The sequence below is a fragment of the Chlamydotis macqueenii genome, chromosome 1 (genome assembly GCF_036417535.1).
Source record: "Chlamydotis macqueenii isolate bChlMac1 chromosome 1, bChlMac1.mat, whole genome shotgun sequence".
Taxonomy (NCBI): domain Eukaryota; kingdom Metazoa; phylum Chordata; class Aves; order Otidiformes; family Otididae; genus Chlamydotis; species Chlamydotis macqueenii.
In genome coordinates, this window is record NC_141556.1 from 126,205,538 (window position 1) to 126,233,487 (window position 27,950).

The 27,950-nt window shown below is 38.6% G+C and overlaps 1 protein-coding gene across 11 annotated transcripts in view; it reads left to right on the forward strand.

Annotated features, from left to right (window-relative positions):
• Positions 1-27,950, forward strand: part of DMD (dystrophin) — a 1,302,935-nt gene that overhangs the window by 164,435 nt on the left and 1,110,550 nt on the right. Inside the window, exon 1 of one of the 11 annotated variants that reach the window (XM_086766689.1) lies at positions 11,390-11,599. The exons of the other annotated variants lie outside the window; for them this stretch is intronic. Coding sequence (XP_086622815.1) covers positions 11,557-11,599 — 43 coding nt within the window. The 5' untranslated portion in view covers positions 11,390-11,556. Of the gene's footprint in view, positions 1-11,389; positions 11,600-27,950 lie in introns of those variants that run through there. 11 annotated transcript variants of the gene reach the window in all.

Below are 27,950 nucleotides of genomic sequence, written 5' to 3' on the forward strand. Positions count from 1 at the left end.
TCTTGAGTCATTCTTTATATGGAAGCTATTTCTTCCTAGCTTTCAATCATTTCTGTTGTCCTTGCTTTTCCTGCTATATCTTTTTAGTGACAGAGGAAGTAAAACAGCCCACAGTATTCAAAGCATGAACATCTGAAGACTTTAAATAATACCATAATGATATTTTGTATGGTGTTCTCTATTTCTGTCATAGTAATGGCCAGCATTTGATTTGCTTTTTGACAGCCTGTAAGATGGAGTTGATATTTTCATAGACCTTTTATAACTCCAAGATCTCTTTCCTGAGTGGTAATAACTAGTTCAGAGCCCATGCTGAGAACGTAAAGTTGAGATTTTTTTTTCTCCACATATTCTCAATATTGAATTTAATCTGTCTTTTTTATCGCCTAGTTGACACTCTGAGACTCTTCTGCATCTCTTTGCAGCCAACTTTCATTTTGATTTCCCTGAATACCTTAGGACTATCAGGAAACTTGAAAGTTGCCTCTTTTTTTTTAGATCCGTGTAATGATATAAATGTACTTTATATGTTGACCAACCCTAGCACTAATCTCAGTTAAACTAGGCTTGGTGACATACACATTTGAGAAAGCTGAATGCTTTTGTCATTTTTTTTTCCTGTTTTTTCTTGTAATGATTTTTTTGTTTGTTTGTTTGTGAGTGAAAGTGGATCTCTTGCCCCATGACATCTTTGCTTCTTAAAGTTCTTTAATGAGGAACAGTACTGGAAATATTTTAAGTTGTATAAATTAGATTTCTGTTGAGTTCATGCTCACTGAGTCATTCAAAGAATTCTACCAGGTACCTGAAGTGCAGTTTTCGTCTGTAAAATCCATTTCCCCACTAACTCATATCTGTGTCTGTTAATTCTATTCTTATTATAATTTCTGAAAATTAGACTGGTACCATGATCAGACATACTGGTTTGTTTTTTTTCTGAATGGGCATTGTATTTGGCATCTTTCATCCAGCTGATGTTTACACAGTTTTACATAGTAATTGAAGTACTTATTGTGATTTTGGATGTATTTTGTACTTAAAATATGTATCATCATAAAACCATTTCAAGTCTGTATGTTTTGATTAAAAAATATTTGTTTTCATTGTATTGGTAACCTTGGTAGACTTTGATACATCTATATTTTGGTCAAGGATATCCTTATGAGAAGATCAAACTGGGAAAAAAACAGTCACTGGAATGATTACAGAGTGACAGAGTAATGTGGAATTTTATTTTTTTTTTAAAAAGAAAAAAAAAAAAGTCATTACTTGTGCTGTACCAATAGGGAATAAATCAGGTGTTTAAACACATGCCATTTTAAATGTTTGACAGTGGCTGGAACTACTGGCTTGGGCTGATAGTTCTTACCTGGGTCTATGGAAGGCCTGTGCCTTTCAGGAGGAGCAAATATAGGCCTGGCAAATGACCATGAAGCACTTAAAATAGTATTAGATAAATTAAGTTCAGGCATCTGCAGCTCTCGTAAAAAGTCTGCAGAGCTTGTAACCAATACTTTACTCTCCAAATCCCTATGCTGCTGTTGTCCTCCATATGGGCCATGTTGCTCTACCTTCTACGCATGGATTAATTTTAGAGAATTTTAAATTTAGCCCACTTTCTCCAATGTTTCTATACCATCTAGTTTTACTTATGTAACATGCATAATCCATGATTTATTGCATGAAAATAGTTTAAGGTGAATTTGGTCATATGAAAGTAGAAACTTGGGCTCTATGTAAGAGGATCTATAACAGAAAAGACTGCCAAAAAATTCTCATTTCTATATTAATAATAAAGCTTCCCCAGTTGCAATCTAAATTACATTTTTTAAACTTATATGAAATGTTTTTAGTGGAAGCAGTTGTTTACACACAGCACACAATCCCTTTGGACTTTTTTCAGCCCTCAGGTCTAATCACATAAGCATTTGTATACATATCACATAAGCAACTAACATGCTCAAAAAAATCCCCAACCAACCTGTAATTTAAGGTGCACTGATGAAATTAAATGTTTTGAAACAATAAGATTTGACATAGTTCCTTAGAGAACAGACTTTTTTAGGTTTTGAAACTCCTTAGTTGGATCTCTTCCATGTAATAATAATAATTACATGCCATTTGATTGCTGTTACTTATCATTAATGATTTTTTTTTTAAAGTTTAACAAATTTTCCCATGATCTGTTCTTTTTCTGTCTTATAGAATATAACTTAATTCAGTGAATTTTACACATCTTATCTCATTGCCATCAGAGTACATATCTTCACTGGAATATGTTTAGTAATATTTAAATCATCAGGCAGCGTGAAGGTGCACTTGCACTGTGTGATTCTTCCCTTATAACTTTCAGTCTATGTTTTCTTTCCTATGTTCAGTTCAGATTCACAGGTAACTTCAGTTGGCATAGATTCACTGCAACTAGACAAATTAGTCAGTAGCTGACTGTACTGATTTCCCAGTCTTCCAAAGTGCATGCCTTCAAGTGGATATGTATGTGTGTCTCCAGAAAAGCTACCTGAATATTAACCTAATTTATTCAGTGGTAATGTCTCATACAAATTTCAGTCTGTAGGTGACTTGTAGTCCTGAACCCATTATTTTGATCTCCTTTCCTGTACTCTGACTACTAATTTATTAGCCATGTTTTGAAAATCCTGAAAAATGCACAAGCTACTTTCTACTTCTCTCTGAAATAAAGTACCTTTTAAAGATTTTTTTTTTTTTTTTTTTAGTGAGAGTTTGCCATTCTGTTGTTTTGCTGAATAGGGTGGGTATCTTGCCCAATAAAAATGAATAAATTTGCAAGAAAAGTAAATATTTCATTTTTTTTTTCTACTGAATGAGAGAAAATTATGCATGCTTTTCACTTAAAGGTCAACCACTACCTGAACTACTTGAGAAAGACTGTTATTTAACCAAAGCACTTTAGTTCACCAGTATAATTCATCAGGAACTGAATATCCCATATTTCGGATTATAAGAAGATAGAGTGCCTCCCCTACTACCTGGAATGCATTTCAGATAGACAGATAGATAGATATGCCAGTCTTTTGAAGGGACACAGAGTACCTGCTGTTAGCAAATTGGAAATGAAGGGCACCTCTTTTATTTAGCAGAAGATAGAAAGATGATAGGAAGGAGGAAGGACTTCAAATGCAGAAAAAAATAAAACTTTTTTTTCAGGTTTTGAATTAGGTTTGTTTTCTAATATGTTAGAATTACTACTTAAACATTGCACTAAGGAAATATAGTAGCAGATCCTTAGTGTTACTGATCTAATCACATTTACAATATTATAAGCACTCTGTATATTCAATCCGTAATCTCCTTAATCTTATAAAGTTGTGGATCCTATGTATTTGAATTTACTTGAGACTGGACTAATTTCTTTTGGGCCTAATGGATAACTTGTTTTTTAGACATGTGCTTCTAACCTCACCACAACACAAGAGAGAAAAACATAAGTGTGATTAAATTTAGAAGGAATTTCCCAGTCTAACCAATTCTGTTACAGGACAACAGTCTTGAGCTCTTTTTCAAAAATTATTTACATTAATACAGAATCAATTACTTCTTTTTAGGGAAAAAAAAAAATTCCTAGTCATACTATTAGCAAGAATTTATAGGCAGTAACTTGTAAGGCAGTCTCATCCTGGCTTTGCACCCTCCTGATCAGCATTGGCCAGTTTGGCAAGGAATCGGTTTGCAGCACTAGTGGTATTCAGTATGTCTGCTTTAAGTAAAATTTTCTTCAGTTTTATTTTATGTGGGTTTATTTTTACATTCCCTTAACACATTTTTTGTGTTTATCATCCTATTTTTTAATCATAGTTCACTTGCAGCAGCATCGTTTTGCAATCGTCTTGACATTTGTAATGTCAGCTCTGTAGACTTGCATTAACCTCATTTTGCCATCATCATGATATACTAACCTGCATATAGTCCCACACAGAAATAATTTAACATTCTTCCTAGTGTGTGCAGTAATGTCTCATTAGGCTTGAACTAACAGAATTTTGTCATCATAATTTGCTGTCATAATAACCCAGTCTTCACAGTTTTAATGTGACAGTCTTTTGCCACTGTAACTAAGGCTTTGAGCAATTGTCGTCCAGGGGGACTTAAGGTGAAATCAATGTAATTAAAACACAGACCTTTAAGAGTCTTATACTTTAAGCAGTTTGTCACATATCTTAAACAATAATTAATCATGCTAGTGTTTAGCACTTGTTTAGTTGTAAGTGTTGGTTTTCTACGTGGGAAAGAAACAAACAGAAGTTGAACGTTAAGTGACTGGCAGAACTGCTAATAGAATTTAAGTGTCCAGATTGTGTACTGCTGTATCCATTGGGCTGCTCTCCTTTCACAGCGCAATTAATTTTGTTTATGAGATGAATACAAACTTGAACTGTATGTGACAGGTCATACTAACTAGTCTGTAATTCTTGTTTCAGAGAGTTACAGAAATACAGAGGTAAGAGGGATTAGATTTCTTCTACTGCAAGGGCTGAGATAGATCAAATATGCTTTGTTACCCTTGAAAGAATTTGCCAAACTTTTCCTTACAGGCTTCCACTTACAAGAGTTAAATGACCTCTGTGTGTATATGTTTTATATATATATAAGTAACCTGGTATTCTCACAATTTTCTCCTAATACAAAATCTAAGTTGACTTTACCCAACGGTGTCCCTCTCCTCAGCATACATGAAAAATAAAAGAGCACTGTCACCTTTTGATGCTGAAAGGCAGCAGCTATGTACCCCTTTGCCTTTCCTTTCCAGACTAAACACATGATGTTCCCTCAGTCTTTCTTCACAAAAAAAAAACCTGATTGTTTGGATATTTGTGATGGTAAGTGCTCTCCAGTTTGTCTCTGGCTTTCATAAATTGTGGTGTCAAAACTGGACAGAGCTGAATCATTGACTAGAGCAAAGATGAGGGACTACATGACTGGCTGGCTGGGATGCCGAGTAGGCGACTGGCGCTTGAGTTGTGTTTCCCTAAAGAAATCTATGTTTATGTTAGCAGCTAATATATTTGCTATGCAAAATGACCTTGAATTGTCTTTGGCAGAGCTGATGCAGCTTGTCTGCAGACCTAGGTGAATTCTCCGGAACGTATGGATTGTTCTGATTCACAATTACCTCTTAGCTCCTTATTGATATTCTTTGCAATCAGCTTGGCATTTTTCCTCTGCTCCTTACGTATTGTATTTGCTTTTGGTTTTTAAATACCTCCTTCTCTTCTAGACTAAATTTGGTTTTGTTTGCAGTTGTTTGTTTTCAACCAGAGGAACTTCTTTTCTTAGTAATAGGCATCTAAGCAGTGTTTTCAAACATCTACCAATCATCATTCACATTTCTCTGTTTAACTTCTTTCTCGTTACTGATAAGCATTTATAATTGTTTTCAAGTTTGTGAAATTGAGTCCTTTTTAAAGATGTATAGATACGCACAACCACACGTTACCATTGCCAGCACTTACTTATGTGTGCACTCAGTCTCTCAGTGACATGCATGTGGGCAAATGCATGTGTGTGCATAAAAATGGGTTAGAATTTCACTATTTTCATGTGATGTAAGTAATCAAGTTATTATTAGTTGCACTTAAGCAACTGCTTATTGTGGAGTCTGGGATCAGTTCCTCTGTAATACTGATGACATTGAATACAGAATTCCTGTGGGTGAGTTGCAGTGGCTTTCAGAATTTGGTACATTTACATGTTTTGGACCCACCCTGAGAACATAACTGCACAAAAGAGCTTTCTGTTGAACTGGGGGACCTCATGTGATATGCTGTGTCTCACTACTGGTCTGTGTGCCCAGATTTTCTTCTGGATGTTAAGATAGACAGGGAGAAGAAGGATGGTCTGTTCTCGGCCTTTTGTTGTCTGGACACACAAAAAAGGGTGGGCCAACAGAAGAGAAAGCCAAAACCAGGAACACCTTTCCCCCTACTTCAAGGGCAGTTTAGGGCAGGAGCTTATCTTAGATAGTCAGACACTCTCCGGAGGAGGATCCTCTCTGTGGATTACATGGGATGCTTATGGTGATTGGACTGAGCTGAATCTAGAGAAAGGAGTATTAGTTAATACGATCTTCCCTCTTCTGGTCATCTGAGTCTCTCTGGAGAGATTAAGATGAGATATTTTATATGCATAAATGAGTAATTCTAATTCCTCTTTATTACTTGGACTCCTACCATGTATATATCAGTAATTAAAATCTTCTTCCTCTTCTATTCTTTGTACTCTTAATATTAGTTTTTATATAATTTGCTATCCTTTCTTACACTTTCCTTTTTATGGCTCTGTATCTTCTGAGTAATCTGGCCCAACTGACTCTAATTAAAGATTGATTTCATTTCTGATGTGAAAGTTTCTGAAGGTTGGAGAATTGACTGGGTTTGAGAATAAAGATCTGCAAAGCATGAACATTATGGATATGGGAAATGGAGGCAGCAAATAGTGCCCTACAAATTTGGACCTCGCCCCAAAGAGAGTTCCTCTAGGTAAAAAGGACTTATTGTTCTCTAGCTGAAGCTTTCCAAAACGGATAGTGATTACTGCTTGTTTTCTGAGTGTTAGTTGCTATGTTGAACCAGTAAGTGAGCCCAGCCTTTCTTTGTGCTAGATCCTTTCCAAAAAAGAGTAACCCGTATTCCACAGCGACTATGGCATGAAGGAGATAACTTGCCTGGGAAGAGTACAAACACAGTAATGAACTAATATGCTGGTTTATATGCTAAAGCATGTTTTCAAACAAAAGTGTTTCATGATATAGGAATACATTGAATGGAAACTGGATTTTTTTTTTAACAGCCCCTTGTTTATGAGAGGGTTTTGCTTTAATCATTATATTGACTGCTAATTTTGTGTCTATAAATTTGTATTTTTATCTTACATTTCAGGAGCCAAAACCTACTACTTCCTTCAGAATTTAGAGCAAGTGTGTTTTTTTGGTTTGGTTTCGTTTGATTTGGCTTTTTTTGGGTTTTTTTTTTTTTTTGTCTTTTACTTTCTGGTCTGCAGATCAAATAAACGTAGAGAGAAAAAAAAAAAAAACAAAACAAAACCTTGCAGCCTGTACTAAAAACCTCCACAATGTACTCCTTTTTGAAAAATAAATAGGCTAAGAAACAAAAGAAAGAAGTTCTTCAGTGCCTCACATTGGGAAGATTTTCTTTTTTCCTTTTTTTCTTTTTTTTTCTTGCTGATTTCACAGGAAAATCAGAAGCTCTTTGTTTACTTCTGTTGTGATAAAGCTGTTGAAGATTTGTTTTTCCTCTGTTGCTGACATGCAAGTGGTTTGGTTTGGTTTTGTTTTGTTTTGTTTTTTGGTTGTTTTTTTTTTTTTTATAACAGGAAGTGAATAATAAAAATATTCAGAGCCAATATAGTACCAGGGTGAAACCCCGTGCTGTGCATTAGTGCTTTAAAGATTCCCATCCCAGTTCTCCCTTCACATCAGTCCCATGGTCCCTAGAGCTCAGCACTTCTTCCCACACAAATAGATGTGATAGATTTGCAAATACTGGCAAGAGCACAGAGACATCTTGTTATGAGCCTGGTGGCTGAACTGAGCGACAGACTTGGATTGTCTTTTTTTTTTTTTAGGTCAGCATTGTCAGGGAGTTAAAAACAGGGTGGAATAAAGGTTGAAATGTTTTCTGAAATTATAATCAAAATATCATCTGTTTTAGGCTTATGCTGTAAGTGCTCTGCCTGATGTTGAGTTGAATTCGCAAACAACATGTGCCACTGGGATATTTAAAAAGTCATAAGAGGTTTGTAAATCAGTCCTGTGTGGCATGCTACCTATTTGTTATTTTCTTGTTTTATCTGTTAACAGGAAAGGAGATGCTGTCTGTGTTAGATGATATAAATGGCAATATGATGTGCTTTCTTTTGTTGGGAGTTTGTTTGGTGTTTGCATCATAGTAAATTACAGTGAGATGGAAGATTTGTTACTCTTTGGAGGTTGTTAACATGACTTTCTCATTTGATTTATTTATGTTGAATTGGGGACCTCTCCTCCCATATAAATTATTTGGGCTACTGTAATATTTCTTTTCTATGTCAAAGACATAATTTTCCAATTGTGTCTTTCCCCACCCTCCCTCGACAGAGAAGTCCTGAATTTCAATGTAGCCCTTTAATGTGGTACTGGAGAGGAAGAGTTAGAGACCTGAGAACTTGGTTCTCATGTCCAGTCTAAGAATTGACCATTATCTTCAAGTTCTAACCTCCCTCTGGTTTAGCTTGCTGAGACAATAAACTTGGCTGCCAAATTTGGAAGTTGAAATCCATTTCTTTTCTAAGGCCACGCTGACGTATGCTGGACCCAGTCTCCTAAATGGTCCCTGAACAGGCAGTTTATTGTTGAGCGTTTTTCTCAGATTGCTACTGGCCTCTTCGGCATTTTCTCCAGCTCTGCCTTACTGTCACGCTCTTACCATTAGAAGAAGTTTTCAACTTTATCAATACTCGGGTTTTGAAAGGACTTCTCAGCAGGAAAATAAACATCCCCTGTAAAAGTGTTTGTTAATAGGTGGCTGAAAATCACCCAAACCATTACTGTGAAGAAGACAATTTTCTTTTATTTAACCCATTACTGATTGTGAAAGAAGGCAAAATTAAACTAGAGCTGCCAGCAGTAATTTTAAAAAACATACATTTTTATCATTGCAAATTTGCTACATTTTCCAGCCTCTCTGTGACTTTGAAGCTTGCTCCTTTCCCCTCTTGTAGCACAGGCACTGTAGTTTCAGAGTGCTGAGCGGTGCGGCTGCAGGTCGGAGCCTGCTACGTGCAGCATCTAGAAGGAAGAGTGAGGCAGGTGGCCTCTGGCTAGCAGAATTTATTGAGTACATATTAATTACTTGACATACATCTACAGTGAGGCTGTGACTTGCTCTCCGTTAGAGAGCCAGAGCTTTTAACTCTGATTCAGACAAAAAAAAACACACTAGGAACAGGCAAACCTGGTTTGTCAAAATGATAAGCCTGTTCCAGGTTATACATGCAATATAAATGTACACCATGCCTGCCAGTAGAGACTGACAGACGCTTATAAAACCTCTTTTCAGTGGAGTTTATCGTTCTCAGTGTTAACCAATTACAGCATTCCTAGCTGCTGAAAATAGTGTTTAATTTTTAAGAGCCTCTCCGTTTTCTTTACAGTCCCCACAAAATCAAAAACAACAACAACAAAAAAAACCCCTACAAATCCAAAGACAACAAAAAAACCCGGTAGATTTGAACACTAACTTGTTATTTCTCTCTATGACCCAACAAATCTTGACTCTTTTCCCATTGACTGGAGAAGCCTCAATCGGAGGAAGGGAAAATGTTTCTAGGCTGAAGGTTTCTGCACTCTTGTGAATGGATCGGGGTCTCTCTTGGGACACAGGAGTTTTGAACTCCCCCAGCAAGGAGAGGGGAAGTAAATCTGGATTTCCTGCATCTGGAGGATTGTTTAATTTGTAAGGCAATGTAAGTATTGCCACCAGACACTTCTTTCAGCCATATTTTAGAAGAAAGTATTGAATAGCATTGCATTTCTTGCAGAGCCTGATCTGGGTATTCTCTGATGGTCACAAAGACATTGCCAGAGAGGATGAATTTTGTGGATTATGACTAGAGTTAGGTGTAAAACAGACTGCAGAGCTCTGTTGAGTTGAGTATTTTTGTATTCAGAAACAGAGATTTAGGCACTTGGAAAGTTCTGAAGAAAAAGTTTAAGTCACCTTGAAATGAATAGGAGCCAGGAGGATCACAGTTTTGGCATTAGACACCTACCTTCAAGATAACTTTCACTTGTAGTCCGTCAGTACATTCCTGGGCCTCAGTTATCGACAGCATGTGCTATCAAGGGTGACCTTAAATATTTTAAAACAGAACTTTTGCGCAATAAGCAGTTCCTTTCCTGAGTTTGTTCAGTCTCCTTCTCCCTCAAATAATCAAAATGCTGCTGCTGTCACAGCGTGCTCTGCTCTGCTTCAGATTATTTTCTACATCAGTTCATGACTTGCAGTTCCTGTGGGCTGCAAATTAATCCTTAGGAGTCTGTTGGAGTGTACTGTACATCCAGGTTCTCCGGGGTATTAATTTGACTATCAGTGTAGAAAATGCCAGTGGCTGTAAGGATATATTATGCACTTCATTTTTTGTGTTTATTTTTCTGTATAATCCGGGAATTTACTTATAAACTTGTAATCACCATGACTAGACACTTTAACCTTTAAAACTGAAAAATAATATTTTTTAGTTTTTTAGACATAGATTTTTTGAAAAAAAATAAAGTCATGAACAGTGTAAGAGTGTTTTTTCAAATGACTTTTCCAATGAAGCCATGAATTAATAACATGATTCTTTATGGCCTATCTCTAAAGGCCATATATAATGTACAAAGTATATGCTGCAGAAAGCAGCCTTTTTAAAATCAGGGTTTGGGTGGAGGATACCACAGTCCTGTTCCAAAGTGTCATGTGGATGCCTCTTTTTCCTTCCCATATAAACTAAGGAGCCCTGGGGACGAATGTAGATGGAGGGCACGAGCCCAGGTCCCACCAGTTTGGGACCAGCAGCTTTTGGCATTTGGGAGTAAAGGGATGTTCCCACCGTTAGGAAGAGGCAGCTTGCGTACAATTCTGTCTCTGCTTCTTCTGTGGGGTGTTTCTAGGCTGTGTATAGCAGCACTGCCGCATGGTTTTGTTGGGAGTGGAAAGGTCAATTGTAAGTCAATAGCTTTTTTTTTTTTTTTTTTTAAGCAGCTACTGATTTATCACAACCTGTGTTAGTACTTAAACACTTAGTTTGGCGACAGCACTATTTTTGGGTTTGTTTATTTTTTTCCCCTGCTTGGGAGAGAGGTTGCAATCCCAAAAGTCTCGACTGGGAGAAAACGGCCTTATACGAGAGGGTTACTGCTGCCCTCCCAGAAAGGGAGGTTTCTGTCTGGGGATGCGTGCTGGGGGTCATTTGCTGGAGAGAGGGCAAATCTGTCTCATAGGGTTCTCAGGGGAACTGCACGAAGGGAGCAGTAAATATCTTCACCCTGCTCTGTAGCGCAAAATGTTCCTTGGGAAGCCGTAGCACATAATTTAAATCCATTGCACATGCCAGCCTGGAAGCAGAGCCTTATATGTCGAGCGCATGGGCTGTCCTATTATGGGAAATCAACTTTGTTTTGAGGGAAGCACAGAGCATTGCTTCTGCGCAAGTCCTGGAATTTGAAACATTTCGGGGCCTCCGAAGAACACTGGCATTAGTTACCACGCTGGCTGGGTGGAAGTGAGGATCCCTGCCTCTCCCTGCCTGGGACGGAGACCCTGCCGGCAGCCAGCCCGGAGCTACATCCCACCGGGGTGCTTTCTGCGCTCTCCTCTGCAGGGCTGCTGGGGTTTGTGCGGGGACACATCTGTCGTTATGCAGGGACAAGCCTAATTCAGCAAAAGCTACTGGAGCAGCAAAGTTGGAATATACTTTGCCAAGAAATATTTTGCTGTGGTTTTCTTTTTCCTCTTTTTTTTTTTTTTGTGGAGAGATTTCATGTCTGCTCACATGCTTTGGTATGAGGAAGTGGAAGATGATTGTAAGTATGAACAGACCAACATAATTTATCACAATATTCACTTTGACAGAACAGTGTAGTGCTACGCAGCCCACTAACAGCATGCATTTTTAAATGTTTACTTTCCAAGTCTAAATGAGGAGAGCACCAGGGGGGGGAAATAAAGAAAATTTTTCTGCCTCTGTTAGGGGGGTAATATTCTGTACATTATATATAAAAGAAGTGCTCCAGAAACAGTACCCAGCTGTCCTTTGAATAAAAAGAATCCTTTTCTTCCTGAAGTTCACCACTTATTAAAGCATGAGGTTAAAAAAGAAAGCATGGAGAAGACAGACCAATACATTTGAAAAAAATAGTGTCATTATTCTAATAATTTGGCAATACATCAAAGGATTAATCAGTTGCTTTGAACTTTAATGGCATACGCAGTTTCACTGTCTAATATTAACTTACGGAGTAAGAGAGCTTTTCTCTGGCCACTGAACTGTCTGGTAACAACCAAATGTGGGGGGTGTCAGTTATGCTCAAAGTGAGCAGCAGCTGAATTCTCCCATGCACTTCTCAGAAAAGAACAGGCATGTTTTCCAGATCTGCACTTGTTTGTTAGTTTATAGCTACCCTTTCTGTACAATAAGAAGTAAAACAGAGAATGCCAACACTAAGAGGTTGAAGGGAGCCAAGAATGAAAGAATGACAGAGAGTTTAAGAATCCATCTACCATGCTCCCAGATTATCCTTTTCCTTCTTCTCCCACCTAGGCTCCCAAAACAGATTGTGCTGGGAAAAAAATAAAAAGTGTCAGTATGATTCTATTGTCCTGACTTAATCTATGGTTCCTGCCCACTGTTTTATAATCTATTTTGACTCTTCCACTTTCAACTTAGTCCCGTGTCTATGTAGTAATAGAATTCCTGTTTTTCTCTATTTTTCTGATCATAAAAGCCATGGGAATGCATACGCACTGTCATTTTCCCTCATAACATATAATGGTCACTAACTTCTGATGAGGCTTCCTGAAGATAATATTAGATTTTTTTTTTTTTGCATTTGAAAGGAAAGAAGCTTGAAACAGAAAATTGCAAAGTGCAGGTCTTATGACATAGTTTGCTTTCCTTTTTTTCAAGATGAACTCAAGTTGTGTTTTCTTCTGCAGTTAATAAGACTTAAATAACTTATAAATTTTCCAGACAGTTTTGTACTGCTAGGAGAGGTCCTGTGGTGATAGGACCCTTTACTTATTGGGCACAGTCTGACAGTTCATGAACGGGTAGAATAATGAGATTATTGTCATCACCACATATTAAATAATTAGGAAACAAGTTGCCTCACTTCTGAAAATATTGGGAGTGGGGTTGGGAAGAAGAAATGTGGCTTTCTTTTAAGGGATTTTACTCCTGGTTGGCAAGAAGAAGATGGCACGCTGTAGAGCAAACTCAACTTTTTCCACCGGTTCTTGTTGGAGAGGAATAAAGGAAGATTTGTCATCTGCATTTTTCTATATACTTGCTTTCCAAGGGAGTCACAATATCAGCCCAGACTGCTCATCCTCAGCCTTGAGGAGGTGACAGTGCTGCAAGTGAAGCTGGGCGGGTGCTTGCTACATAGGATCTTTGCTGTCTAGCTCAGAAGTTATAACTGCACTCTGAAGATGTAGTAGGTGAAAGAAAGAAAAAAAATAGCTGTGTTAGAGCTTTTGAAAAATATGAATAGAAAACCAGAGTTGCATCTAGCAGATGAATAGCATTCATGACAAGAGCCATTAAATCACTTGCTAAATTATGTCACGTAACTATGTTAATATCTAAAATGAAAGGGAGCTATCCTAGTGCTTCTTGGGAATTATTTAGCTGAATTGATTTCCTCACCTGTATCTTCACTCTTTTAAAGGGCACAGCAATTTTTTCAATATAATTTTGTATAATATTGTCAAGGTTTTTATAGTTGTATTTCAATAAAAAAGGAAAAACCCATATCTGCACTTTGTGACAAAGTGTGGCCAAAATAATGCTCTCAAATTTATCCTCAGCCTTCATTCAGGACATGTCCCATCTCCTACTGGTTGCCTATGCTTGCTTTGCTTCTTTCTCTACATTGGATGAAAACTTTTTGCTCTTAGAGGTGAGAACAGTCGCTTACAACTCTGCATTGCTTTTTAAATCCATCCTTTCTCTTTTCTTAAAATCCTCTTTCCAACCCTCCATCCACCTCTGTGTTCACCTCTTCCCTTTTCTCTCCTCCTCTCCCCAGTGCCACAGCAGTAAATGCCAGTTCTCTGTTCCCTGCTTTCTCTCACTTCTGCTGAGAGTAACCTTTGTGAAAACATAACGATATTTATTCATCACTGAGGGCTTTACTTTCTTTCCTGAGCTATTCAGTGTTTACTTCTGCCTACATTAGACTAGAAAGTCCTTGGGACAGCAACTGTCTCTTCATAGATTTCTGCAGGGTCTTTGACAATGACACCTAAATAATAAAGTGGGGGGGAAATGAGATATCATAAACTTCATTTTGTTTTAATTAAGATGAGATTACTGTGCACTTTATCTCAGAAGCCACCTTCCCTAGAGGATTCAGTATCATATGCTGTATTTCTTCTTCTTCTAGCAGATATAATCCTCTTTCTGCATCCTTAGTCTGATATGGAACCAAATTCTGCTTGCAGTTGCACACAGGCATCCTCTTTCACTGCTTGGATTTGCACAAAGCAGTGACTAAATATAGAATTAATCATCAAACCAGAGCCAGTGCAGAAAAGAAACTAATCCTGCCTGAAATTTGGTGGCCACGAGGGGTCTCTTACCAGTTATCATGGCTGTACTGGAGTAGAGGTCCATCTAGGTTTGTGCTTTAGCTCAGGGCATTTCTGAGGCTAATTCCCAGATGTCCCTGCCTATTACTGTGTCTTGGTGTGCATCCCAGAGGGCATGGCCTGCATCCCTTCGAGAGGAAGCTGAACTCAGACATGTGCTCTAGCTTTCACTGATGGACCCAAACTCTCAGTGGGTGTGCAGGGCGCCGGGGTCACACAGAAGCTCCTCCAAAACAAGCCTGGTGATGCACGCACACGTTGCAGGGAGCGCTGGGTTGGCAGTGCCAGCCCCTCCACCTTACAAAGCTGCTCCTGTTCGGCCATGTGATTTGCTGTGGCCCAAGATAACTCAATGAGACAGGAGGATAACAGGAGGAGGATGGCAGCAAATTTCTTTGGATCTTGTATGTGAGGAAAGAACTGCTTGTAAAGTCACTTCCCAGCTGGTGCAAGAGGGTGTTTTGTCCCATCTGCTCCTACCTAATGTCCACTCCATTGCCCCTGGTCTCCAGGCTGCTCGCGGGCGTCACAGCTGATTGTGGCTCTTTCCAGGACAGTGATTGAGCAGGGGAGCACATTCAAGGAACACTAGTCTGTCAGTGTGTTATGTACGAAACTGATGATCCTGTGAAAATTAACCTGCTCACTCTCAAAAAAAAAAAAGTTTTTCAGAAGAAAAGATTCAATTATGTTACTAATAGAATATAGTTACTGATCAGATAGAGTTATTTCTAACTGAAAAGTTACAATATTTGTAGGAAAAGGTTAACCCTTGACTAATACTGTGAAATTATTTGAGCCTCGGAGTTGTCCAAGGGGTTAAGCTTTTTTAAATCATCACCAGACGGAACAGGATTAAGCTCATATATTTTTATCATGGATTACTGGTAGACAAAATCACATTGAACGGGATTGTGAACCAAGCAGCCTTGATTTGAAAAGGCTGACTTGTTGATTTTCACAGTACATTTTCAATTAAATGTTACCCCAAAGCTTAATTATCATTTAGGAGGATAACCATTGTACTGTGTTATAGCTAACCACTGGAAAAAGACTCCTCGATAAATTTAGCGGAACTTTATAGCATCATGTTGCTGTCGAGGAGGATGCACTTGCGATAATACCATATCGGTGTCAGGGGAAGCAGAACAGCACCGGGAGTTTTAAATAATTGTGCCTTATCGAAGACTGAGCTTTGTGGAAAGCAGAAATAATGCTTAGCGGAGTGTGGCTTTGCAGAATGGCTTGCCAGCTGGGCTGCACCAGGGAACACGCTCCTTCATCTTCCCAGTAAAACACATGTGGAGCAAAGGAGTTGTTTGGGTTTGGAGTACTTGCTGCGGAAACCACAGAGGCTTCCCTTCTAGCTTACTTGCTACATGTGCAACAAGTTGGAACATTTTTAATGATGTGTTTTGAAGGACAGATAGGCTGGATTTTAAGAAAGTCATAATCTTTCTTGGTTCTGGTCACAAGTCCTGTTTTAATTTTAGGGCATTATTTAGAGCACGAGGCTGATCATATGTGGGAGGTTTTCTGGTCCTTTCTCTCTCTCTGTATTTTTTAAAGAATCCATATCCATATGATTAAATTTTTATCAGTTGCATACAGTCTTTTATTCCTAAAGGTGAAATATAGTTTGTAAGTATTGCGAGCATATGTAGAAGAAAGAAATAGTATTATGCGAGCAAAAGCATATGTTTCTTTAATTTTGAATATGTTCATACAAGATAACAGTTAAGAAGGCACATTTACACTTAATTTCTTTCTTGAAATATTTTTAGGGCATCATCATCTTCAGCAGAAAAAAAAAAATAGCCTAATTCTAATCATAAAAAATACAGTTGTAAAAGTATCCTCATAGAAAACATTACAGAAGTATGTTAGTTCTAAAGGTGGTTTTGTTTTCTACAAAAAAAAAAAAGTAGTAGTATTTCTAGTATGTTTCTATGAAGTATCCTAATGATTTGGAGATTCCTTTTTTAAAAAAAAAAACAAACCTCAAAGCTCTTCAGTATGTAGAGATGACTTAAATGGGGATGCAGAATATTGCATTTTGCTTACCTTGCCTTTGCTAAAATGTTTTGAAAGTTCCCTGGACACCTAGTGGGATTATGAGCACCACAGAACAAGAGAGAGAGTTTTTGTCAGGCTAATCAAGCCCATTGTGCTTGTTTCTTGTAACCACTTTATTCCTCTGGCTGTCGGTAAAGTCTGAGAAAGCTGTCGATCTCTTGCCCTCCAAAAGTGTCCTAGTAGAAACAGCAAACTCAGTATCTGATATTCTTACTATAAACTTAGAAACAAGATGAGCAAAAAATTACTTGTAATGTGCACTGGATGTGGCATTGTCCTGCTGTATGCTTGACAGCCTGTATCTCTTATAAAGTGTGGAAGTTGTTATCACTAGTGAAAAAGCAACTATGCTGACTGCAGGAGCGTGCCTGTGAGTGTGGGATGCCCGCGGTGGAGCCTCCCTGTCGTGTCCTGCTGGTGGAGCGTCTGCATGCATGCACGTTACTTTTTACGGGAAATTATCCACAGACAAGGCTTCTAATTTTGTGTAGCACAGGGAATTGAAGGAATTTAAAGGGTGGTTGCAATTTGACATTTCTGAGTTTTTATTCTGAAAGATACTGTGATTAAAGTGTTGGAAGGCTCAGCTAACGGAGGCGTTGCTGCTACTTCAGATATACAGGGTATGAGATTTGAAGGCAAGCCAAATCACAATGAGATAGAATAATGATGTCCTTGGTTTATTTTTCACTTGGTACATTCAGGTTTTGATTGGATTCTGAGTGAGGCAACAGTTTTCTCTCCCAGAAAACAGTGCTGGTCCTTGGAGGCTTGCAGCCTGTTATCAAGGCAGAAGCAGTTTATTGTGAAGGTCATGGACTGCAGTGGTAGGAGAGGGGGGAGAAAAAACAGAGGGGTGGAAGAGGGTGGAGGGGGAGAGGAAAGAAAGAAAGGAAGAAAAAAAAAAGAAATAAAGAAAGAATGAAAGATAGATTTCCTTGTTGGTCCTAACCGAGTACAAGCTTTTCATGAGAAACATTTCTGCAGCGGGACCTATTGCTACTTTGACCCAGCTAGCACTCTGCTGATGGCATATTTATCAAAAGATTTGTGTAGAACCCCGAGGTCTCTGTCCATCTCTCCTTCTCCTTCCTAACCCTCTTCCTGCTCTTGTCACATACAAATACCTCAATAGTTCCCTTCACCTTGTTCTCTCATTCACTTTTTTCCCCAATATTTTAAAGTTTTTCTTTGGAAAAGACTATTCGTGAATTATTTCTCTCTGATCAAAGCTCAGAGATTCCCAGCTGTTGCTAAGGTGGTGGAAAATTAATGCAGGCATTGTATTTTCTAAAAGGTTAATAACATCATATGGTTAGCGTTATTGGAAGTGTTGAAGTGCACCTCATGAATTTCCTGGATGATGGATGCTGTAAATAAGTGCATAGGAGCCCACAACACATTGTGATGTAAATGACTGATGCTGAAGGTGGAAATAACTGAGAAGATTTGTGCCCTTTTTTTTCAATATGGGGAAAAAAGCTGCTAAACATAAAGCTATCCGGATGCATTCCCGGGCTTAGAAAGTATGAGCTAGCTCTCCAACCCATCCTGGATGTCTAACCCATCCTAAAGCTGATCGACTCATAAGAAAGGAAAACATGAGGATGTCTGTTCACGGCTGGTGGAAGCAAGACGGACAGAGGTGCTCCTTGCTGCAGAGAGATCCAGGTGGGATTACCTCAGACACAGTGATCCTGCCCAGCTTAAAAAGGGCTCATTAAAACTGCCTGTCAAAATGAAGGGGAAGAGGAAACTAAGAAGGTGCCAACCTGTGATGGACTGATGATGAATTTGTGGATGTGATGTGCACAGCCTTACTAATTCGAACAAAGTCTGTTTAGTCTTTTTTTTGTGTTGTTTTTAGTGGAGATTGTTAGCAGCCCAAACTGAATTATTACTTTGCACTAGGTTTCAGGAAGACAACAACATATCTGTTATTCATTTGACTTATTTACTGTCAACCTTCTCTTACCATGTGATTTACTACATATTTTATGCTTTTTCCCTGCCCTACCCTTCCAAGCCCTGTAAACAATCCTGAAAATAGAAATCAGTATATTTTTACATTAAATTCTAAGGCCACATTTATAAGTGCATAGTCGACTGATGGTTACTCACTCTCCAAAAATGCAGAAGATCCAGATTAAAGTGTTTGCTCTGTTTGTCCTCTCTGTTTACAGAGAAGAAAGTTTCAGTTGCATCGGATGTTGAATGGAAACCAAAGGTGAAGCCAAGTAACTTTGCACAAAAAGGAATTCTTGTTTTCTCGCCAACATGAGAACAATTCCTTTTATAGTAGTCTGTAAAGGACAAGCATGTTATAGCGTTGATTCTGTCCCTTCTGTTCTTCCTAATAAATAAATAAATCAGTTCTGAAAGCTCTAACAAGAACAGGGAAGGAAACTTAAAACTGTCAAATACATGGTGAATTTCAGGAGCAGTTATCTAACAGTAGAATATGTAACACTTAATGGAAAAAAAAAAAGCTTTAGAAACATAAGAAATCACCACAAATCTGGTCTGAGTTATTTTTTCCTATAATTGTTTAAAGCCACATGATATTTTCATCCATGCATACAAGATTGCTCAGTGATACTAGTGTAGATTTTAAAAGTGTTGTTTAAATCAAGATGCTTTCTAGAGAGCATATAAGTTGAATCTGTACTTAATTGTATCAAATTTCTCTATTAGGAGTAAATGATATACTAGTGAAGTAGTATTTCTGACCTGATTACCTGATTGATGTAAAGCTTTATAGAATGTAAGTTGGGGCACATTTTTGCCTTGGGAAAGGAAATCTATTGGATTATGTTGTCCATCTCTATTTCCTGTTCAAAACAAAGCATGTCTATTCAGAATCAATTTGGAATTACAGCTATTCTTAGCATAGTTGCTAACTTAATAGCGTTTTTCAACTGTTACAGCTAAAAAACATAATTGGAAACATTTTATGTTTTGAAACAAACTAAATGACAGTGAACGCTCATCCTTTCATCTTGTAAAAATGAGCCTATTTTTCTTAGGGAATAGCTGCTGAATTGTGAAGCCCAAGCTCTCACTACTGATATTATTGTCAGCTCTCTTATTTTTTCTTTCGTTCTTTTGCCACTTTCCCTTTTCTCTGAGTCATGCACATCCATTGCTGTATTGCTTTATCTACTTTAAATAAGTCCTTTCCTCCTCCAAGAAGGCTTGCTAATTTTTTGCATATTATCTTAAGCTGACTTAACAGTCGTTTTGCCAAGTCTTCCCAGCTGCTGCTACTGCTGAATTGATTCATTTTGCTCTTGACATGTTGCAGGCAAATGTGAAGCAAAGTTTACTTGACCAGTAATCTTCCCCTTAACTGAAGGAAGGACGTGATTCGAACAAGGAATTATTCCAAATGTGGCTGGAGCTTTTTCCCCTAAATCTGCCTACCATAGACACAAAGGTTATTTGCTTTTTATCTGGGAAATTCTTATCTAGAAAGTGAAAAACATCTTAGCCCTAAGTATTAACCAAGGAATTCATTTTTTCCTGCTGCAATAAGTCAGTCTGTGGAGGGGTTTTTTTTTTTGACAGACTATGAGTTCCTAAGAGGTGTTGTATCTGTCTTGGAGTGCTTCCAGAAACTGTTGCTCAGCCTATAAACTGATGAAATTTCACAGACTCACAGACCAGCTGCAGCTGGAAGGCGCCTCTGGAGATCATCTACTCTAATTCCCTGCTCAGAGCACGATCAGTGAGAGCAGGTTGCTCAGGGCAATGTCAACTTGGGTTTTAAATATCTCCAAGGATGGAGACTCCACAACCCCTCTGGACAGCCTGTTGCAGCATCTGACCATCCTCACAGTAATTTTTTTTTTTTTTACTTTATATATGCCTGTGGAATTTCCTCTATTTCAATTTATGCCTATTGTTTCTTGTCCTGTCAGTGAGCACCAAAGCTCCATCTTCTCTATTCTCTCCTATCGACTATAGGTATTTAGATATGGATAAGAGGGCTTGCTCTGAGCCTTCTCAGCTCCAGGCTAACCAGTTCCAGCTCTTTCAGCCTCTCCTCATCTGAAAGGTGGTCCAATCACTTAATCATTTGACCTCCTGGTGACACTCTGCCTAATGCAGCCCAGAATACCATTAGCTTCTGTGCTGCAAGGGCACAGCACTGGCTCATGCCCAACTTGGTGTCCACGAGAACCTTTTTTGCAGAGCTGCTTTCTAGCTGCTAGGTCCCCAACATGTACTGGTTCATGGAGTGGTTCCTCCCTATGTACAGGACTTGGCACTTCATGTTGCTGAACTGCAGGAGGCTCCTGCCTGATCTCCAACTGAACTTTGTACAACTAGTCCCAGCCTTTGAGCCCAGGAGTTCATCTGTTTTTCGGTACACCTCACTGGCCGCTTACCTAGTCCATACAGTTTATTTATGAGAATGTTATGGGAGAGTGTTGAAAGCCTTGCTAAGGTCAGGATAAACAACATCCACTGCTCTCCTCCCAGTCTCCTTTTCGTGAAAGGCTGTCAGCTTGGTCAGGCATCATTTCCCCTTTGTAAACCCATGCTGAATAGTTCCAGTCACATTCTTGTCCTTCATATGTTGGGAAATGGTTTCAAGGATGATTTGCAGGTTTCTAAGAGTATTACCTTCCCAGCTTATCCAGATATTCCTCCTTGCCCTTCTTGAAAATGAGTGCCTTTTGCTTTCTTCCGAGTCCTCAGGAACTTCCCACAATCACAAAGACCTTTCTCAAATAATCGATAGTCACCTCGCAGTGACATCGACCAGCTCTCTCAGTGCTTTTGTTTGCCAGCAGGCTTTCTGACTAGTACAGAAGGTGGCCAGAAAGAGAGATTTGGGGTCTCTTATGTCTGTTGATGCCAGGTTTTGTCATGGAACACACACAAACATCAAAACTGTCCGTATTTGCCTGAGTGCCCATATTATAAATGAGCCACAAATCAAGTTAGAGCTAGTCTGTAAGGATGTATTCATTTGAACTCTCTGGCTTCTCTGAGCATCCTTTTACTGTAAAGCCCATCTAATGAAATTAATATTTCGTGTAGAATGCCCATTATTTTTTTAAAGTCTTTTCAAAATCCATTAAATACATAACACCAAACCTTCAGTAGTATCACTACATTTTTTTATGCTTGTTTAAAAATTGGAAGTTAGCTAAGTGTCTTAGGTGATATTGTAAATTATTTAATCCATATTCTGTAAAAACACGGTTATTGTTTTGAAGACTCATTGGCAATTTACTCTGAGTGCAAAAATGCATAAAAAGCCTGACAGACTTTTAGTTTAAATAGGTATAAGCATGTTGAGATTTTAGTTCTGATATTTTTAATTAAAAAAAAATTCAAAGAAAGTCCTTTATAATGTTTGTTGCCTTCCAAATGATTGCTATTATACAATGTACAGTCAGAGTACCTCTCATAAAAGAAGCGTGGTTAACATTCCACTTTAAGCTTTTAGATGTAGATAAATTCTATTTGTTGCATCTTTTTCCTTATCTGTCTTATCTGTTGGTAATTTGTGTTATTGTCTTCTGTTACACTGATAATTTCAGTATACTTCCTGATGATTTTAGAGTAAGAACAAACAAAGTGTGACCAGAAATGTTAATTGTTTTTCCAGACCACATCTGTTTATACCACTTAAGTTATAACCCATATTTTTAATTGTATTTTCTCTTGTTAAAAAGTGCAGCAAATAAAGAATCAGCTGCTGCTTAAACTGTTAAATAGCATATCTTGCAATTCTGTGAATTTGTAATGCAACTAAATGCTGACTGCTTGATAACATGATCTCCAAGTCAGTCTCTTTGGCATTATTTTACTTGTTTTTTTTTTTTAAATTTAGCATAAGATGTTTGAAGTGAGATATTTGAGATGTTGACTTATAATCAGAAGTCATTCAGTCCCATTCTAGTGGGAAGAGCTCCCAGTTGGGAACCTATTGGAAACCTGAGGACTCTTGATTTGGAAACTTATAAGATGTACTTCTATATAACAGCTTTTCATTAAGACAGAGTATTTCTGAGCCAGAAGGAAAATGTACCGTGTGTGTCACAGCTTCCAGGATTCCTTAAGTTAATACCACTTCTTTGAAAGCTACATTCTATTTCAATTTTATAGCATATGAATTTGCATCCTCTCTGTTTTATTTTATTGTAATCCTTTGTATTCTAATTTGCATGCTCTGTAGCCTGTTTCTTGGTCTACAGTTTTACCCATAGCTGTGGCCATTCATGAGAAGTTGGGCTTTGAGTTGAGCGACCTGGTCTAGTGTGAGGTGTCCCTGCCCACGGCAGACGGGTTGGGACTAGATGATCTTTAAGATGGCTTCCAACCCAAACCATTTGATGATTCTATGATAAGTTGCTTTTAGAAACCCACTATTTCTTTCTCACACAGAAACAGCACAACCCTGTGCAAGTGCCTGAGGCTTTTTCCTAATAAACACCAGAGATTATTTTTTGTTTATAATTATGTAATTCCATATTTTCTACATGGTAAAAATCCCCATTTTTTTTTTTTATTTTCAAGTTTTTTTTGGTGCAAATGTGTTCCTGGGGAATTGTTGTACTTGAGTTCAGAATATGCTAAGAGTTTTCAATGTGCTCCCTGTTCTTTATAGTCTACAGCATGCAGTTTGAAATAAAAATGAATGTGTCAACAGCTTGCTTTGTAGATATGTAGCATAGTCAATGGGTCTACAAGCATTAATTGGATATTAATTGGATATTAATTGCCAATATACTATGCAAAATTATTGGGCCCAGATGGGATTATGAATTTGTAATCATTGTAAACGAAAGCCTGGTTACTTTTTAGGTGATGAACTAGAATACTGAAATTAGACTGGCAGAAGAGAGCAAGAATGTTTTTTCTGTATTAAGAGAGAAGTTGTCATTGCTGTGGCCAGGGCTGAACTCATAGCTGGAAACAATCAAAGATGTTTCTAGAAAGAGGAGAGTCCTAGAGGTGAGTTTATGAAGCTTCAAGCACCTTATATGACAGTAGTGACAGTTATTAACTATTACAGCAGTTGTCAAAAGATCTAGTTATTCTGAAGCATATCGTAGGGTCTGTGATAACATGATAGGGAAGGAAATGAAAAGAAAATATTTTAATAACTCCAGCATTAACTCATTAACAGAATGCATATTGGCTCCTGCACCTATGTATCACTTAAAGACAGTCTTTCTAAAAGGGCATATACGAGGGGAAAAAGCAAAATAACAGAAGTTGGTTTATACCACTATACAGCTGACTCCATTGTAATCAAATGCATTCATAATCTCTCACATAACCTAAGTTGAATGAATGTATAAATAGTTACAGTTATTATCGATATAGCCTAACAACTGAAAGTACTATTTATGGGAAATCGTATGCATGCTTCAATTAAGCTATAATATAAATGCAATTTAAAATGTAACTGCAGATTAAGTGTAACACTCAAGTCTCACTTCATGCAGAGAAACCTTCTTACGGGGCCCTAACTATTAACAATATCATTATCGTTTTAACAGACAAAAATGTCAGTGCTGTAAGCTCATCAGAATTGTACCAGAAAATCAGCAAATCCCTTGTTTCTGGGACTAATGCAGTTAGTACCCTAGGTAGGCTTCCTTATGCACAGAGCCTTTCTGCCACAAGATTTCTCTACGGGGGCAGAGTTGCTGACAGGACAGGAGCAGGCTGGCAATGCAGCGGGGCAATGACGTACACCTAGGCCTCTTCTTTGTGTGATCATTTATTCATGCATTCACAGCTTCTCACGCTTACAGTAGAAGAAACATGTTTGTATATTTACAGAACAATTAAAGGAATTTGTTTTCATTATAAGAATATTGTGGTAAATGGTGGATGCCTGAAGAGTAAGGGGCTGTTGGAGACAGTAGGAACTGATGGAAAAGCACAAATGAGATGACTATATGAAGCTACATAGGGATGTGGGGCAGAGGGAGGGAAGCAATCAGCCAGAACACAGCTGGAGAGGATTCAAGGAAGGACCTGAGAGACATGGCAGCCACAGAGCTGTGCTACCATGATGTACGCCTGTATGGAGCTTGCACGAGAATGTAAGGTGGAGAAAACCCTAAAGAAATATGAGTAGGAATAGCAGACATGGGGGAGGGTTATTTTAACAGCCTTTACTTCTGATCTGCATCTTTGTGTCACTGTATCTTCTCACTCTGGTTGGCAGGTAGGTTTGCAAGACCTTGCTACAGGAGTTATAGCTTTCACAAAGTGCGTGTGATAACAAGGATGAGCAAACACAGGTTTTTCGCTCAGAGCCCTTTCCAGATCTCCTCCCCTTCCCTCCGCAACAGGTCTGCTGTGTGTCACTTCAACATGTCTCTCTGTAATCTAAATCATCTTGTTCTGTGTGTAGAATAAACCACAGGATTGGTTGATGCAGCATGGCGTAAATTACAGATTATGCATAAATTGTAATAGATCTAATTAATCACAAGCTAAGTTAATTTAGACCTCACTTGTAGTATGCCTGGTTTCTATTTAGTTTTCATACCTAATTGGGACATTTGTATTACACATCTTTGACTTCAGCCTGGTTTATGGACAGGCACGACTTGGTATGAGCTTGTTTATTCTCACTGAAGCTCAGAAGAGAGCCCTCTGTAGACACTGGCCACTATGAGGACTCTCTGGGAGGCATCCATGCTCTTTCAGATGCCACCTTCAGCTCTCTGCACTGACCGCGGCCGTGTAGGGTGGGACACCTCCACCTTCTGCACCGGAGGCTGACAGCCACAGAGGGAAAGCTGCTGCTCAGATTTGGACTGAGGCCACAGCCTGACAGCCCACGTACTTTTGAAACAGAGACGTATTCACTGGAGGCTTGAGGGAGGTAAGGATGGAATGCCACAGTTTTGCAGGGCTGGGGCCACAGGAGGTCCTCCAGGGCTGCTCCCATTATCCATTGTTTGGGTAGCGGTGCCCGTGCCAAACTGCTCCATCAGCTGCATGGCACTGGCCTTCTTTTGCTAATTTATTAGTCATGGTTCTCATTCCACCCCCATCCTCCCAGCTCACCAGAAAAAAAAAATTGGATTCGGTTTTTACATAGTTTGAGTAAAAGATGTTTGGGGTCTGTTACAGCTTGGCATGAAAAGCTGGGCCTGTTGGACTGGGCTTGATTGCCTTTCACAGCAGGTAAGGGGACCACTGGCAAGTGTCCTGCTCAGTCTCTGTCTTCACTCTCTTTCTTTATTGTCAGTAACTTGAAGTTTTTGAAGTAGTAACACGGTTTGCTGTGGCCACTGATATTGAATTCCTCTTTTCTTTTTTTCAGACAGCTTCCTCATTACTGCTAAGAACCATGCCAGCAGTTGCACTGCCAGGTTTGACCCCGAATCATCAGCAAGATACACTAATCCTCTCTCCCTGTCTGAAAGGATCTTATTCCCTTACCACTTTAGAAAACTAACACCACAGTAGAACAAGACTAAACAAAAAAATCCTATCTGGAGCCTTAGTCATCAGGCAACAAATAGGAGTTCCTGTGGGTTTTCTTTAGATGGTGTCAATAATATTGCCTCTTGGTCTGTGAAAATGGCTGTTGTCACCTATAGTACTTTAGTGTTTATCTCCAAAGAATGTAAGTCTCACTGTACAATGAGACTTGTTTGAGCCAAGAAAAATATGCTAAGTGCTTCTGGTGACAGGGTGGAAAAGTCTGCTCCTCATCTTCTTCCTCAGTCTGTAGACTTTCCAGTGTCTTCAACTGTGAGGCAATTTTGTTTTCTAGTAAATCTCTTCTCCAAGAATCGTTCCCTCTAACTGACTGTATATATTTAATCCTGTCTTGATCCTCGACAGAAACTCCTGTCTCTTTTCCTTAGGGATCTTCAATTTCTCTTGCTGTGTTTTCAAGTCTTCCTTTTTGCTAGTTACTTGGATACAGAGGTAGCAGGTGATAGAGAAAAAGAGAAATTTCTCCTGGGAACCTAATTCACATTCTCAACTGGCAGAAAAAAGTATCTCAATGATATTAGGAAAAACGATGCTTGTATTTTCCTCTGTATTGAAAACTTTCTATAGTGTATTTTCCTAAAGAAAGTGGGAAATTCAGTGCTGCTTTCATGTTTAATGTATACCTCTTTTAGTGTTACAATAGTATGAAATATTAATAAACTTACAAATATTTTCCCTTGGCCATTTACCATGAAACTTAACTGACTGCAGCTTCTCTTGTTTATTAATTCATATGCCTAAATTCAGTGAAACAAAGCTATGTTCAAAGATTTCTTTTGATAACAACTTTGACTTAAATCGTACTGTGAAGAGTGTCTGTGATGATTTTCTCTCTTTCTTGTCTTGGCATTTGTAGAGTGGGTGACCTCACTGTCTGTTCAAAATTAGTATTATTTGTCTCCCATTAGGTTCTTGCAACTCTGCACTGCAGTTCCTTTAAACTCCTGAAAGCCCACAGATCTGCTGAGGGCAAGATGTTGTGGGAATTTGCCAGTCCACCGTTGGTTAATAATTTTACCATTCAAAGATTGGTGTGCTTGGTATACATGTATAAAAAAATAAGTTTATTTTCTCCATAATGGTACTCAGTCACATTGAGAAAGATACTGAAAGATCATCCAATGAGGATCCCTCTTAGCTCTTTCAACATCTCTGCTTGAGGCTTACTGGCCTTTCCAGCCCACTTCGGGACTTGCCATGCCTTGAAGAATTCATACTCAGGTCTTCAGAGGTGGCTTCTGGAGTCATCTCCACCCAACGGAGAAATTCTTCCATTTTGATTTCTCCTTGTTTTGTGCGATTTGGCCCTAAGATATCAAAGAGATATAATTTCTTTTGCCTTTTTTTTTTCCTCATACTAATTCATCTATGTTTCTATTATGTACTTTGGTAATATAGAGCATTCTGGATTGTCCTGGTTTCAGCAGGGATGGAGTTAATTTTCTTCTCAGTAGCTGGTGTGTTTTGGATTTTGTGTGTGAAGAATGTTGATAAAAACACTCTGATGACACGAGTTGTTGTTAATGAGACCAAGGACACTGTCTGGCTTTCCAAGTCTCGTTAAAGTCTCGTTAACGTGCAGATGCGGGAAGCTGGGCAAAAGACAGACAGAATAATTGATCCAAACTGGCCAAAGAGAGTATTCCATGCCATAAACGTCATGCTCAGTATATAAGCGGGACTTGCCCATGGGAGGGGGCATTCTTTTTGGGCATTCTTTTCTGGCATCCATTCCATTCGGGTATCCGTTTGGGCATCTTTGGTATCCTTTTCTTCTCTCTTGCTTGCTGGCATCATTCCCTCTACCTTGCTGGCTTGCTCCCCCCCCTTTGCTTGCTGCTCGGTGTCGTTCCTGTGATCGCTGCTCAGGACGGGCTGCGTCAGTCATTCAGACATCGGGTGGTGAGAAATCGTACATTGTTCATTTTGTATATTTTGTATATATTAATATCCTTATATCCTGTTAGCTTTGTAGTTTTTAGTATTTTTAGTAAA